This window comes from Polyodon spathula, chromosome 13 (genome assembly GCF_017654505.1).
Source record: "Polyodon spathula isolate WHYD16114869_AA chromosome 13, ASM1765450v1, whole genome shotgun sequence".
NCBI classification, from domain to species: domain Eukaryota; kingdom Metazoa; phylum Chordata; class Actinopteri; order Acipenseriformes; family Polyodontidae; genus Polyodon; species Polyodon spathula.
The window spans coordinates 16,952,279-16,967,457 of record NC_054546.1 but is presented as its reverse complement, the minus strand read 5'-3'; the positions used below and the strand labels follow the sequence as shown (position 1 = coordinate 16,967,457).

The window sequence follows — 15,179 nt, the reverse complement described above, 5'->3', positions numbered from 1 at the left end:
AACCGGACATTTGTCTTGTGCAACAAAGGCTAGAACCTCAGAACATTAAAAAAAATAATTGGTAGTGTTACTCTTATTGGCACTGTACATATTCTAATTAGCTTTCCAAACCGTTCCAAGCAGAATTAGTCATTGAGAAATTGTGTAGGCTTCTATCTCACAACTTACGGCATTTTTAAATAACCACAGCTTGTGTGTGTGTGTGTGTGTGTGTGTGTTTGCATGTGCCTTGGTTTTGTTACAAAAAATTATTGAAGACGAGGCTGTCAAGAAAAGAGGAAATTAGACTGTAGAGCAAGCGCCCAAAGCCAGAGCAGGCAGTGGTTGAAAACACTAATTGGGTTCCATTTCATTTCAAGATGCCTAGTTACACAGTAACAGTGGCCACTGGCAGCCAGTGGTTTGCTGGGACAGATGATTATATTTATCTAACCCTAGTGGGATCTGAGGGCTGCAGTGAGAAGACCCTCCTGGATAAAGCATTCTACAACGACTTTGAAAGAGGAGCAGTAAGTGTTATTTTTACTAGATTATTGTACTGAAGTGTAGAACATTTTTAGGAGGGGAGCTGCTGTGTTCTTTCATTAGCTTCATGCCTTTCACCTTTGGAAACCTGGCATTTGAACCCTGCTCTGGTTAGAACTAAAACTATGACAAAAGTCAAATAGACCACCAATGGACTACCACATAGAGCAAAAAATAGAGAATACACTAAAGAATTACATATCAGAGCGATTTCAACTTTTGTATTATACAGCTGTGACAGGGGTTATGTATGTTAAACAAATTGGTCATGTACAGTACAGTACCTAAGACTGATTTATTGTCATAAACACACACACACACACACACACACACACACACACACACACACACACACACACATATATATATATATATATATATATATATATATATATATATATATATATAAAAGCAGTAGGGACTGAATTGCAAAATATAAGTACATATGAAGAAATAAAAACTAATAACAATAACAGCATAATAAAAGAAGTGACAAATTTGGCAGACAGAATATGAACATGTATTGAAAGAATTAAAAAAATAACATGCTTCCGCAAAATCCAAGAAGAACAGGTTTGGTTAGAGGTAACCACAAAATACAAAGAGGAACATCCAATGCAGTTGAGTTAGCACAACTGATAACCCAATACATGTTATTGCAGAAATAGCTGAAAGGAAGCTGCAGCCAAATGTTGAAAGCTTATCTAGCTATGCTAAAAACACAACACATTTTCTGAAAAGGATTAATAATATAAAGGTTAAACTTCCACAGAATTCTATTTTATTTTGCATGGATGTAAAATGACACTTTAGAAGCATGTAAAGAGGCGCTGGAAAATAGAGTAGATAAGAACATGATACCTACAGAAAAAAAATATTAAATATGATCCCGATAGTTTTAGAAAATAGTTATTTTACATTTGGAAATAGAAGTTGCAAACAGAATGATGGCACAGCAATAGGCTCAAAATTAGGTATGCATTTTGCAAGCATGTATATGGGCAAATGGGAGGAAATGTTATTGAGTAAAATAGACAAGAAACCATTAGAATACATAAGATATGTGGATGACATATTTGGAATATGGACACATGGAGAAGAATCTCTTGTACAGTTTCATAAATTAATAAATGATATCCACCCTAACATTTCAGTGGATTTAAGGTGGACACCTTGGTTAAACTTGAGCAAGGATCTATTAAAACCTACTGATACATGGTACCTACAGTACCCATATATGTCATCTGCACATCCTATCTATACTAAAAGAGCAATTCCTAAAGGACTGGGTATAATAAGGATTAAAAGAATCCTTTAGAATCTTAAAAGGCTATAAAGAACAAATTATTAAGAGAGAATTGAGCAAAGTTGACAAACTCAATAGGAATAAACTACTTGAATTATAAGAAAAGAAGAGAGGGTTAAGAGAGTACCATTAATAATTACATATTCTAAATAATTACCCAACATTTCAGAAATAGTTTGGAAACATTTATGTACACTTCATAGTTAAAAAAAAAACCAAACAAACAAGGGATCATTGATACATTAAGGCACATTGCAACCTGTGACAGCACATGTAAAGTATGCAAATATACTGGTAAAGATAAAAGTGAAATTGCAAATAAAGAAAATAAATATTCAGTCTTAAAAAAAAACCATCATGTAAGAATAACAGCCTTGTATATGGTGTATCTTTAAAATGTAACAAAATAAAATATGTAGGAAAGCCAGGTACTATATATTATATAAAAATAATACAGAATCACTTATCAAATATAAGAAATAAAAAAAGAAAATGAACCAAATAGTTTAGCACTTTACAAGGATCAAACACACCATGGACTAGTCTGCTGACTGTTGAAGCAGAACATCTCATTCTCCGGGCAACTTCTCTCACAGACAGGCCGCCTTCAATCATGCCGATAACAACCATGCGATTTTCATTACTCAAGCAGGGCATGGTCGTATCTTTCGCTGCTCTTGCTTTAATTAAAATCATGTCATTTTGAATGACTATTTATAAAGATTCTTATCATTTTGGCAGTTTTAACTCCAACTCAATACCAAACACTGAGCACCTAGTGTTTTAATGAAATCACATGTCTTAAGCTTGGTATTTTGTTATCCCAAGGAACAATACTACTCAAACAACAACAACATATATATATATATATATATATATATATATATATATATATATATATATATATATATATATATATTATATATGATCATTTTTAGCATTGCACTAATTTGCATGGGGCCCAGTAAAGCATGAATTAAAACATTGTTGGAGATTAGCTGGGTAGCTGGCTGCATTACTGTGCTTTTTATTTCCAGAAAAATATCAGGCACAGTGAGGGTTGACAGCTTTTCCCCTCGAAAGTGTTTAGTTTTGACTTGAAAAGGGACATTGAGTTACACAGAAACAGTGCAAATGGCTGAAATTATATTTGTGCAGTTATCTTTTGCTGAGATGTCATATCCCACTGTGGCAGAGCAGCTCTGCCTTGTATGGATTGGCAGGAATGGGGTTAAATTCCCCTAACTGCCTGGGTTTATTGTGTTCAGGTGGCTGGGGTTGGTTGGAGTAATTAACAATCAATCAGCACCAGGTCACCTGACATAAAAGGAGTCCTCAGCTTCCTATTAGGGGGAGGAGCAAACAAATGAGCGAGTGGTTGTGCTTGCTAGTTTTTTTTTTTTTTTTTTTTTTTTTATATATATTTTTTGATCCAGTGAAGGCATTGCCCAGCCTGGAAACCTTTATTTTTGTAAGTTTTACTTTGTGTTTTGTTATTTGTGTATAAATACCTTTGTTTTGGCCCTTGTGCCCTTTTATTTTGTGTTTATTTGTTAATAAAAGTATTATTTTTTTGAACTGCAGTCTGTCTCTGTGGCTCTCTTCACTTGCCAGTCTGTCACACTCACATGGTAGAGACTCACAGCCTCTTAGTCACATGACAACCCAGCACTATCATCTCTGCCTAAAATACTGTATATATTATACTATGAAAGGTGCAATAAAAAAATAAGATTGTTGGATTGCTTGATTGATATGTCTTGTTATAGGAGACTACAAAGACCAGAAACACTAGACATGTGACAACATTAACTAGCTTATCATAAACTTGTAGTTAACAAAATAGTTTCATGAAGTTCCCCTGCCATGCACATCCATTCATTATGTCATTCTCAAATTGGCAGTATTGAAAGAAACACATGTGAACATTTCGAAACAAGATATCTGTGACTACTCTAGGTTAAAGTGATAATATCGATTTTAGGCTGGCTTGTTTTCCTGGTTAATGTCATCTGGATCATGCATTTTTTCCCACCTCTTAACTGGCTTAATTCCTGTCCATAACCGTGTCTGCTTTCAGCCAGTAACATGCTTTGCCCTGAAGACACTGCTGAGGTGAAATTAAGTTTAGGTGCAAATGGATAACCCATGAATAAGGCATATGAACTGAGAGGCTCTTTTAACCTAAATTAGTACAGCTGTCATGTTTTAAAATGATTGTGTTCTATAACACAATTGCACATCTGGGACCTAATTTAGCTAATGAAAGTACAAAGCAGATAAGATTTGTGAAATTATATTGTTTTACCTTAATTTCCTCTGTTTACATAATAAATAATACAATATAATCAAAGGCAGTAGTGATAAACATAGCGTCCAACAAGAATCAACTTAACCCCAGTTTACCAAAACATAGTACAGTGTTGTAAAGACCAGTGGAAGCATTGTAATTACATTTACTGTAGTAAATTTAAAATAAGGAAGAATCCTACACCCTACACAGTTGCACTACCTTCCGTTATCTTTTGCGGTTTTTATTTTGAATGTACTTTTTTTTATCACATTGCCACACTGAAGTGGTAAAACCATTAACTATACTTAAAATAACATCTATATTTGTTTTACTAATTACATGAAAATGCAGTGTATTTGCAGTAAAATGTAATATTACTGTTTACTAGTTGACACCAGTTACTTGTAGTTTCACAGCTGGTTTCACAGCTTCTGATCAGGGTCTGTGAAACCAATTGTAAGAGCTGTTTAAAAAAGAAAAAATGCCCATGTTTGGTATTGAGTTTGTGTGAAAAATAAGATCAAGTAAAAAACATTAAACTAAAACAAAACAAATAAAATAAAATAAATGTAGAGAAAAAATATAATTAAGTGGTGACATATATATGGCTAATGAAAATATCAGTGAGCAAGACATCTCAGGGTTTTCTACCTTTCTGTTGAAGGTCCTACAAAGTCACATATTGTTGTTTGTTTTCAGGTCGACTCCTATGATGTGAACGTGGCTGAAGAGCTTGGTGAAATTCAACTTGTGAAGATTGAGAAACGGAGGTACTGGGTTCAGGATGACTGGTACTGCAAGTACATCACAGTGAAAACCCCCGGAGGAGACTATGTGGAGTTTCCGTGTTACAGATGGGTCGGCGATGAGCAGGAGATTGTTCTCAGAGATGGGAAAGGTAAGATCTTGCCATTGAAATGAAAACCCCCTGATACCTTTATCCATAATGTATGTAGTTCACCATTGACGTAGACCCTCTAAGCCAATCGCTGTGATTAAATTAATAATAATGAGCTGTAGATGACCTGCCTAAGTACTGTACAGGGGTTTTACAATCAGCTTGTAGGTGCAGCATTCTTTTTTGTTAACTGCAGAGAAAATTCACTTTTTCCAGCTCATTGCCAGCTACACAGTTAATGTAGAGAGGGGAAAAATACTATTGGAGATCTATAAATGGAAACTGCAAACAACCAGTCCAGGTTCTGCGAATTCAGTTAAAAACATTTAGGTCCAGTCATACAAACCATGGCAATATATGTACTCCTCAAGCACACAAGAATGCCAAAAGGCTACAGTGCTGTATTGCCATGTTTCTTGAAACTTGCAGATAATTTGAAACATCCTGCTACTACTGCATGTATAGGCATGCCTGTTTACTTCAGAAATTGTGTCTGAACCCTTATAATAGTTTACTGTGTTACACTGTAGTCTTTTGCATAGTGGTTAAAAAGCTTGCTTGCAGCTTGTGTGGTAGCTGGTTCAAGCCCTGTCTCTGCTCTTTTAATGCATAGTATTTCCAAGAGTTGGAAAAGCATGGTCAACTGCTACCTTGCAAATGTACTGTGGGAATGAATCAAGCAGCATGGAAAATGTAAACACATTGAGAAGCCACCAAAGTCATTTTTTTTTTTTTTTTTTTTTATCATGCATAGAATAGTAAACTACAGATCAATGCAGTCAATCGTTCTAAACTACAGGCTATAAGAATTTGAGTTTGAATCCATTACACGGTGTGGTAAATTCTGCATGTGAAGAAGATGCTCATGTCTTTTATTGTTTCTGTTATTTACAGCTAGGTTGCCAAAGGATGATGTAACACAAGTTGCAAAACAGCACAGGCGCAAAGAGCTTGAGGAGAGACAAAAGCTGTACAAGTAAGATTTCTCATTTCTTTAAGAGTGCTCAGCTTCAGTCCATTAATCTCAACTCTTTATTTCAATGTAATATTTCTATTTGGCTGTTTTTGCACACTTACAGTAGTTATCATTGCCCCTTACCAAATGATCATCAAGTGCAATAGCAATGTAATGGTTTATTACTAAATAGCTGCAGAAAGGCATACCATTGGAGAAGCCATTGGAGCCATCAGACAGTGGTATTGAAATTGTATGTGAACCACCAATGTAAACTTGTAATTCACTGCAGTACTATGCAGTACATATCAGTACCTCTGTGCTACCTTATCAGGACCACCATGCAATATGGGCATCCAAATTAATTCATAGAAACACATTGGAATAATTTATTAAGTAGTACAATATGATAATAGTGTTTACGTGGTGTTTGGTTTATGTACAAGAACGCAAAAAAAAAAAAAATTGTATTCAGATATGAAAAAAATTCAAAAAGTGTTTAGAATTCCCATAAAGTTGGGTCCACTAAGTTCAGTTCAGTAGTTTTTCTCCATCCTTTATTCTAACTTGGCTGGATTGAGTACAGTGACTCATAATAATAATATATTTATTTCCTTTCTCTAGTTTAAGAGCAATACATATTTCCACTTCTTCAGCCTTGATGTTAATCCATGAAATCCAAGCCAAGCTAAGAAAAAGAAAAAAAAAAAAAATCTTAAACTCCATTTACCTAAATCTTAAAGGTTCAATCACTCTATGTAACACTTCTATGGGCAAAACTATGAAAATGCATTTTCCTGAAATTTGGAAGAAGCAATTCTTATGTTCTTATGTATGTCTAAAAGCTATGTTTTCTCAGAATTAATGATTCATGATTCTTTCACTGACTGGATGTCAATAACATACTGAATCATCGCTTGCTGGAAACTCCTGTAAGCTATGTCACACTGGGGGAGTTTCAAAATTCTGAAGCCTGTCTTATTGAATCTCTGTGAGGTGTATTATGCATATTATTTCTATTACTATTTGGTCCCACCTTGTTGAAATAAAGCTTCGATGTTTTAGCATTTACCGTTCACAGTACTTTCAGCATGGGTGTTCTTATTTATCTTTTTAACTAACTACTTTCATATTTTACAAAAATGCATGATGTGTGACAAAATAAAACCGTAAGTGACTTGACAGTTTTTAAAAATGGGTTTTAAAGGATGTACAGTACAATAAATTCCACATATCTGTGTTTTAATTTAGTTCTCTGTTGAGTTCATTTCCCTTATATGATAATTGTAACATTCTGAAATGGAGGAGGTCAAACCTACTTATTGAAATATGTTGTTTGGACATTTAACCACACACTTTCCACAACACTTAAAAAGACTGTTTTAAGGAATGCTTAAAGCCCATTTTGAATAATTATAATTTGTTCATGAAACTGTTTAAGAGAACTGTTTAACCCAAGAGAATGTTTATAAACGCTGTACAAAAACAGGGCTTGTAACTACAAATACCACTTCAACAGACTGTGTGTAAATATATCTGTACATGTATATCTTTCACATCTTCCTTACCTTTTAATAACAATTGCAGTCATTAAGCTTCCCTGTGATTTAGAAGCCCTCTCTACTGAAGGTTGTTTTTCTTTCTTTCTTTTTCTTAGGTGGATGGAATGGCACCCAGGTTTCCCTCTAAGTATTGATGCCAAAACTTGCAAGGATTTGCCTCGTGACATTCAGTTTGACAGCGAGAAGGGAGTGGATTTCATCCTGAACTACACCAAAGCGTAGGTATCCTACACAGGCGAGAACAAGCATGAGAGCACAGTGGCCCAGTGGGATATGTCGCATTGGCTCTGGATATACCAAGAGTGAATCTACAATGTGTCTGAAAAATTAACTTCATAGTTAAAGCCTGAAAAACTAAGAACATTGATATGCTAATAGGAGAGTCTAATTTGAAGCCTGGAGTACTGACTGTTTAAGACATGCAACTCATGGAATATACAGTAGATATTGCTGTCCATTATAGATGCATACATAACAACATATATACCATATCTTTTTAGTATTCGCAAATGTCTAACACCTGAATTACTGTATTCTAAGGCTGTTATTTTAATGGTTAAAATATGTGTGATCAGCTGTTGGCTTTTTTAAAACAGTCTAAAAAAGTCTCATGAATAAACCTGACTAGTTACATGTGAAGGAATTTTATGCATAACACTATTATTAGCGATTTTATACTTAGACACCATTTTCATCAAACATTGAAACTGATTTATTGCAATATATAGTACATTAAACAAATAGCAGCCTGTTAAGATTAAACAGAAATAGCTAAATGAATGGCACTTAGATAAAACAGTTGTTTTTTTTACAATGGAAACAAGACATTCAATATGTATGAAATCATTATACAAACTCAATGATAAACTGATTTGCCTTGTGAGCTCTGAGGATAACTGTATAAAACTTCTTTACCACGTTTCAACAGCTTTCTCACCATGACTATGCTTTTTCCATGGTACTAAACACTGTGGTTGATATAATTTCTGGTAAATGTAAGACACCCAGCTAAGAGTTGTGGTGCTGGGGGATGCTTAGATAGTGACCAGATTTTAAGCTGTGAATATTGAATAGCAAGTGGGTCTTTGGAAAACACAATGTACATGCATAATGTTCACTCTGAATTATATCAACATAAATACAATTTGGAGCTGCTGTTGTGCTTGTCCACATATTTTATGACTTCAAGATAGAGAGCATTTATGCAAATGCAATATTATCACTATAAACAAATGTGGCAAAAACATACAGTGTGATCTTGATAAAAAAAAAAAGAAGCAGTCAAGAGATATATCTGCAGTAAGCACATTTTCACATACCCAGCCACCCAGGAAATCTAAAAATATTTAGACTGCAAAGACTCATTACTGTCAGCAACCATACAGTGCAGGGATCAATCAAACAGGTATGGGTATATAGCCAAAATAATGGAGTACAAGTCCAAGGAGGTTATGATAAGGTTGCAAAATGTCACCACATTATCAAAGGGACATTGTGCCCTGGAGAGAGTCCTAGACTAATTCCAAGGCTGAAAGATCTGTTTTGCCTAGAACACACTTAATGACCCCTGACATATGATAATATAATACTTTTTTTGTCACCAAATTATGGGCATTTTGACTTTACGTTGTAAAAAATTCCTATAAAACTACAGCAACATGCTGGAGTTTTTTTTTTTCAGTAAATGTCTGTAAACTTACAGAACAAGTGGATCCATGTTATAACAATATTACCAACCACACCTCTGCAGAAGTCATGAGACAAACTCATAGAAATCAAGAGATTTGGCGTTCGATTTGCAAGATTTGTTTTCCAAAACTTAAACCAATATTTCAAAGAGAGAACCAATATATTCAGTTGTTTTGTAAACCTCGTTTAACAGCTTATACTGAGTCTATAACACTTCAAACCTCTTACAAACCTCTATTAGTGCTTCTCAAAATGCAAGTCATACAATCCAGATCACCATTCAACATTACAAACAACATGATCTATTATCGTACCTGTTAGCTGCTGCGATGACACCTACTAGGGTGTTGCATGTTTAGCAATATGAAGGAGCTGGAAAGCAACTGCTTTCCAGTCCAGGTTGAATTTGCATCTACAGTGTTTGTGCTTCTTTGAGTTTTCTGTCATGACTAATGTAGATCTTTCAAAAAGCGAAAAATCCTGAGATCCAACAGCACTGTAGTGAGACAACAAGCATGTCTTAATTTAACTGAGAAATCACGTGTCTCGCGATGAATTCGTGAGAGTTAGCAATACTGTTATAAACAAGCCAAACGGGGTGTTTAATGTTCAATTTCCTTTTTTATTTACGCAGGATGGAGAACCTCTACGTGAATCGTTTCATGCACATGTTCCAGTCTTCCTGGAGTGACTTTGCAGACTTTGAGAAGATCTTTGTTAGGATCAGTAACACAATATCAGGTGAGGCACAATTTAATAACCCAGTATTAATGCATATAAAATGAACATGCCTCTTGGTATGTGTGTGAATATGCTGGTGAATCTCCTAGCTTATTGTATTAATGATCTGCTGTCCATTAGTGCCTACTGTGATTTATTTTTTATTTTTCTATGACAATCAATTGACTGAGGAGTTTTTATTTTAATTTTTTTTTATCCAACGTCACTGTTTTATTTGGTTCAGCAGGATATATCTTTTCTACAGACCAGAGTTACAAAATAAACAAAAATAGTAAAGGCTGCATTGTCAGCAAACTGTGTTAGAAATTAAGGAAGCCTGAGGAAACAAACTGCTGCCTCGGGCACTCCAGATGTTCAACATGTTGTCAGTTTCTAATTTATCATTGAGACACAGCAACACTATTGCTCTTTATCAGCATGTATTTAACCCACATTTGGCAAATCCATTATTTTCCCATTACCTTTGTTATGAAAGTGTCATCCCTCGCAAATTGTATTGGTCACCCTTTAATTAGTTTGCTTAATGAATCAGAAACTCTGCCTCTTCTCCCTTAGAGTAGCTGAACCAACATTTTGCAGATGATTGTAAACAGATTGGTTTTAAACCCATCTAAAGTTTCTGAAAACTACTATCATTCCTCATTTAGTTTACAAGCCACAAAACAATGAACAAGACACTTGTCAAACTTTTGTCTATGAGACAGAGAACTTCAATTGAATGCTATTAAAGAAATAGAGGTGGAGGGGGAGTAGTTAAAGAAATAATATAGTATTGTATGGCAAGTAAGATATTCGTGAACGTTTCACGGTTCAAAAATGTGCACGGGTACATAATGAGCTCTGAGAATATCCATATAAAACTTTAACATTTACTTTTTTCACTTCTTTTTTATTCCACTTTGCTTTTACCATGGTGCACTGTGCTATAACAGCATTTCTGGTACAGGTACAATGCTTGGTGTGTGAGTTGTGGTGTTAGGTGTCTGTAACATGGGGATTTGTGACTTGTGTGGGTCATCACTGAACAACATGGTGAGCGCTAACCTCACTAAAAGAGATGTCCCGCTCCAGGAACCTGCTACACTAAGAAAACCCTCTTTGGGATCAACTTCCCCTAAACTAACCTACTTCTGGGCTCCTAGAGTCCCAGCATGCTCAAGGCGACTCCTGCCTCTTCAAACGGGCAATGACTTCACGAGCACCGTCTTGCAGTTGAAGGGTTCAGTAGTAATTAATGGCGCCCGTCAGTATGGCTATGGCTGTGCAGTAGCCTCAAGCTGTGTTATAGACACTTTTTAAGCTCCGCCCAGCCTCCCCCGGGCATGTCCCCCAGCCAATCCGGACCTCCCGATCAGCTCAGTGCTGGTCAAGCCTAACTGCTCAATTAGTTGCCCAGCAACACATCTATTCCGCGAATATGTGAAGCCTGTGGGAAGACGACAAGCCGAGGGATATAGTGGGGGCATCTGTTTGTCACAAATGAGAGTTTTGCATATATCTCGAGACTTTACCTATGCAAAATGGCATCTCTCTATAAGCAGTACAGTTCAAGATGCAGTCAAAGGCAATCTCTGCAGTAAGCACTGATGCAATAAAGAAAATAACCTTGGTTGTCCATCTGTTAGACTGGTGGCCTTATTATAATTAAGTACTGTATCTAAATGGTGCTTTTATGTTGTATTTAATGTGCTCCATACCTCACATCCCAGGAAATATCCTCTGGTCTAATTTGGCTCCCAAACTGTAGCAATAAATAGAAGAAACCTGGCTTTCCATCTGACCAAATGCATTAACTGTTATTAAGTATGATACTGCATTTAAACTAAATGTTATTAAAGATACCCTAAGAGATGCGTAAGTCATGAAATAAATTAAATACTGTACTTTAGGACCTGAAAGTGAGTTTAATTGGCCAGCTGACCTTTTGACTGCCACACAGATGGAACCTTGGTGATCCAGCTGTGCCACTGTATAAACGGCAATTATACATTTTTCTATTAAGATCTTTGTTAAATTGTCTTACATGCACATATGGCAACATTAAATCACCTGTGTAATCTCAATGCAGGGATGTAGACTTGATGATAAAATACGTTTGTCTTCAGTTTCAGAACCAGCTCTGTCAGACCACAATTTTAATTATGTTGGGATTTCTAATGTACTTTCATTGTTCCCTTTTGCATTTATATTCTAAACCCGCCTCCATTCTCTTCCATACTCATTTCCAAGATCAAATTGAGGCCCCACTTGACCAAAAGCAGGCAATTGTTTTCAGAGGCGTTTCTAACACTATAGTCACAGAACTATCATTCAAGGTATTGAAAACAACATAGTTGGAACTAAGACCTGGAGTGGAAGGGAGAACTTTACCCACCCATGACTGTAGATGCAAACACAAAACTGGCATGGAGATGATTCAGCTGACCTCAAGAAACACATGGAGTGAGATATCATCAACAGAAAGCTTTTGAAAAGTAAAGATGTCTGAGTAATATTGCTAAATGATGGTGCAAAATCAAAATACATATTTAAACTTTAGCCACTCCTCCAGCATTGTACCGTGTGCTAATTATCCCCAGACTGGGTTATGTATGTAGATAGGAAACAGCAGGGGTCACAGCGCTGATACCTGTAGCACCACACTGCCCGGAATTATTATTAACCTAACTTTTTATTTTAAGTGTTGTGTATGAGGAGATATAAAAAAAATATGATATGAAATCATAACCCATTGCTTCAGAGAAAAATACCTTATGATTGATGCCATAAATTTTAACACAAAAAGGAGGTCAGGAAACATGCATGCCAAGTCGTCAAACCGAAAATATTATAAGTATATCTAGTATAAAATAAAGACAGAAATTAATTCAAGCTGACTTGCTCTTTGAACTGGTATCAGGCTCCATTTTTTTCTGTTTTTTTTTCAGTTTTTAAGCCGACATTGACAGCTTACTTTTTCAGTTTACTTACATAATTCTCAGTTTGTTTCATAGTGTGTATATATATATATATATATATATATATATATATATATATATATATATATATATATATATATATATATATATATATATATATATATATAAGGAATTTTTGCCAGCTGTGTCAAACTACAAATGCAGTAACAATGTGATTATTGATCGTCAATATTTATTAACGTCTTAAGCTGACATTGACAGCTTACTGTGGCTGATTCGAGAGATAACATCCCTTACAGGAAGTGCAGTAGTCCACCATTTGTGAGCAGTGGCTAGAGTTCTGCTCAGATCCTGGACAATTTATGTTGGGCCCATAATACTTACCTCTTGACTACAGAACATGCTTTTACATTCAGAATACTGACCCCTGTGGTTGAAACATGTAGTTAAATATCCATGTTCTTTTCAATATAAGCTAAGCATATATGCTTGCTTGCGGGACATGATTCCAGAGTCACCCTGGATCCTGGGAGAGCAGTTGCGGTTATTACCCTGAAATTAAGGGCACATTTGGAGAAAAAAAAAGGACTAGTGCTAATATGGCTAGTGCTAAGAAAGGAAAATTGATTTTAAAAACTTGGTTTGCACTACTTTAAAGGAACTATTTGAACAAAACAAAATAGCAATACAGAATGAGTTTAACCTGTAATATTTAGACGGAAAAACTATGTGGAAATATATGAATTATTAATCGATCATCAGTCTTTGAGGTTGCATAAGATCTGATTATCACCCATCATTTCCCATTCCTAGTCACTGGGTTTCAAGTTAGATTAATGAATAGTTTTGAATATTTCTTTACAAGGAATCATGGATTTGTAATTTAGGCCAGGGGGGATTTTTTTTAATGTGGTTATGGCAGAGCATAGCTCTGCCCTTTAGAAATTGGCAGGGATGGGGTTAAATTCCCCTACCTGCCTTGGTTCATTGTGTTCAGGTGGCTGGGGTTGATTAGATGATTAGTTTAATTAATGATCAATCAGCGCCCAGCCACCTGACATAAAAGGGGGCCTCTGCTTCTCATTTGGGGAGAGGGAGCTGAGGAATCAGGCTGGTGGGTGGGTGGTTGGTTGGTTGGTTGGTATGGTTGAATCCAGTGAAGGCATTGCCCAGCCTGGAAATTGTTATTTTTGCTTTTTGTCTTGCTTTATTTGTGTTTAAATCCCTTTATTTTAGCCCTTGTGCCCTTTCATTTTTGTGTTTATTTATAATAAAATAGTTATTTTTTTGAACTACAGACTGTCTCTGGGCCTCTATCCACTCGGCAGCCTGCCACAGTGGTCATTAAATGCTTCCGTTCCTTCTTGACTAAGCACTTTTTTTTAAAAACTGGAAAGCACATTGACAATTCATTCATCTATGTGGAGGTCGCAGTTCAGAAGCTGTGGGCTGGGTGTTGACATTCACACTGTAAAGGCCAGTCCAATGTTGAAAACTCGCTGGATGATTGCTTTTACTCAAATTCAAAGACAGAATGACTGGTTACATTTCCAAATGACAGTGTTTTAGTTTCACATTTATTTTAATTTCCATACATTGTACTTCATGAAAGCTGTTATTCACCCATTCTCATTAGTGGAAGAGCTGCATCACTCCAGGAACGTTCATGTTGTGACCTCTATAAATGTCATAAAGTTATTTCTATGTAACATCAAGTTCGATTTTTAAAGTGTATATGGTTTAATCTCACACAATGTACAATATGTATGCACAAGTATACAGTAGTAAGTATAAACCTCTTTGTGGCTGAATCAATTGCCACTTCATGTGGGGGAGGATATTAATCAAAGATTACTACATCTGTGTATCAAGCACTAAGACAATAATTATAAGTGAACTGTTTCTATGCAGCTGTAACATTAAGGTCACATGACCTCAATCTGGCAGTCATGCAAGGTCAGAGTTAAATTTCATGGTCAGGAACACATTAAACATGAAGAGTGATGTCAACTCTGCAAATGTGAAGTCATTACCTCAAATGGTTTCTGAAATACAAAGCTTTGACACTGTGGCTGCAAAAAAACTGCCAGAAAAGGGTTAATGTTTTTTGTAAGACACTCACGATGGAACTCGACCTGTCGAATCACAGAATACGCATGTGTACTGAGTATGAAGGCAGTATCTCTAAGCATTAGGTCTTTATCCTCTGAGATCAACAACTCACATGATCCCAATGTGGTGGCCATCTTAGGTCCCAAGTGAAGAGTGCCAGCATACCTGATTATCAGACAT

The 15,179-nt window shown here is 35.8% G+C and overlaps 1 protein-coding gene across 1 annotated transcript in view; it reads left to right on the top strand.

Annotated features, from left to right (window-relative positions):
• The first annotated feature begins 305 nt into the window (after window positions 1-305).
• The window catches only part of alox5a (arachidonate 5-lipoxygenase a), a 37,515-nt gene continuing 22,641 nt past the window's right edge, over window positions 306-15,179 (top strand). Inside the window, exons 1-5 of the mRNA XM_041267508.1 lie at window positions 306-509; window positions 4,824-5,022; window positions 5,917-5,998; window positions 7,635-7,757; window positions 9,863-9,969. Coding sequence (XP_041123442.1) covers window positions 360-509; window positions 4,824-5,022; window positions 5,917-5,998; window positions 7,635-7,757; window positions 9,863-9,969 — 661 coding nt within the window. The 5' untranslated portion in view covers window positions 306-359. The remainder of the gene's footprint in view (window positions 510-4,823; window positions 5,023-5,916; window positions 5,999-7,634; window positions 7,758-9,862; window positions 9,970-15,179) is intronic.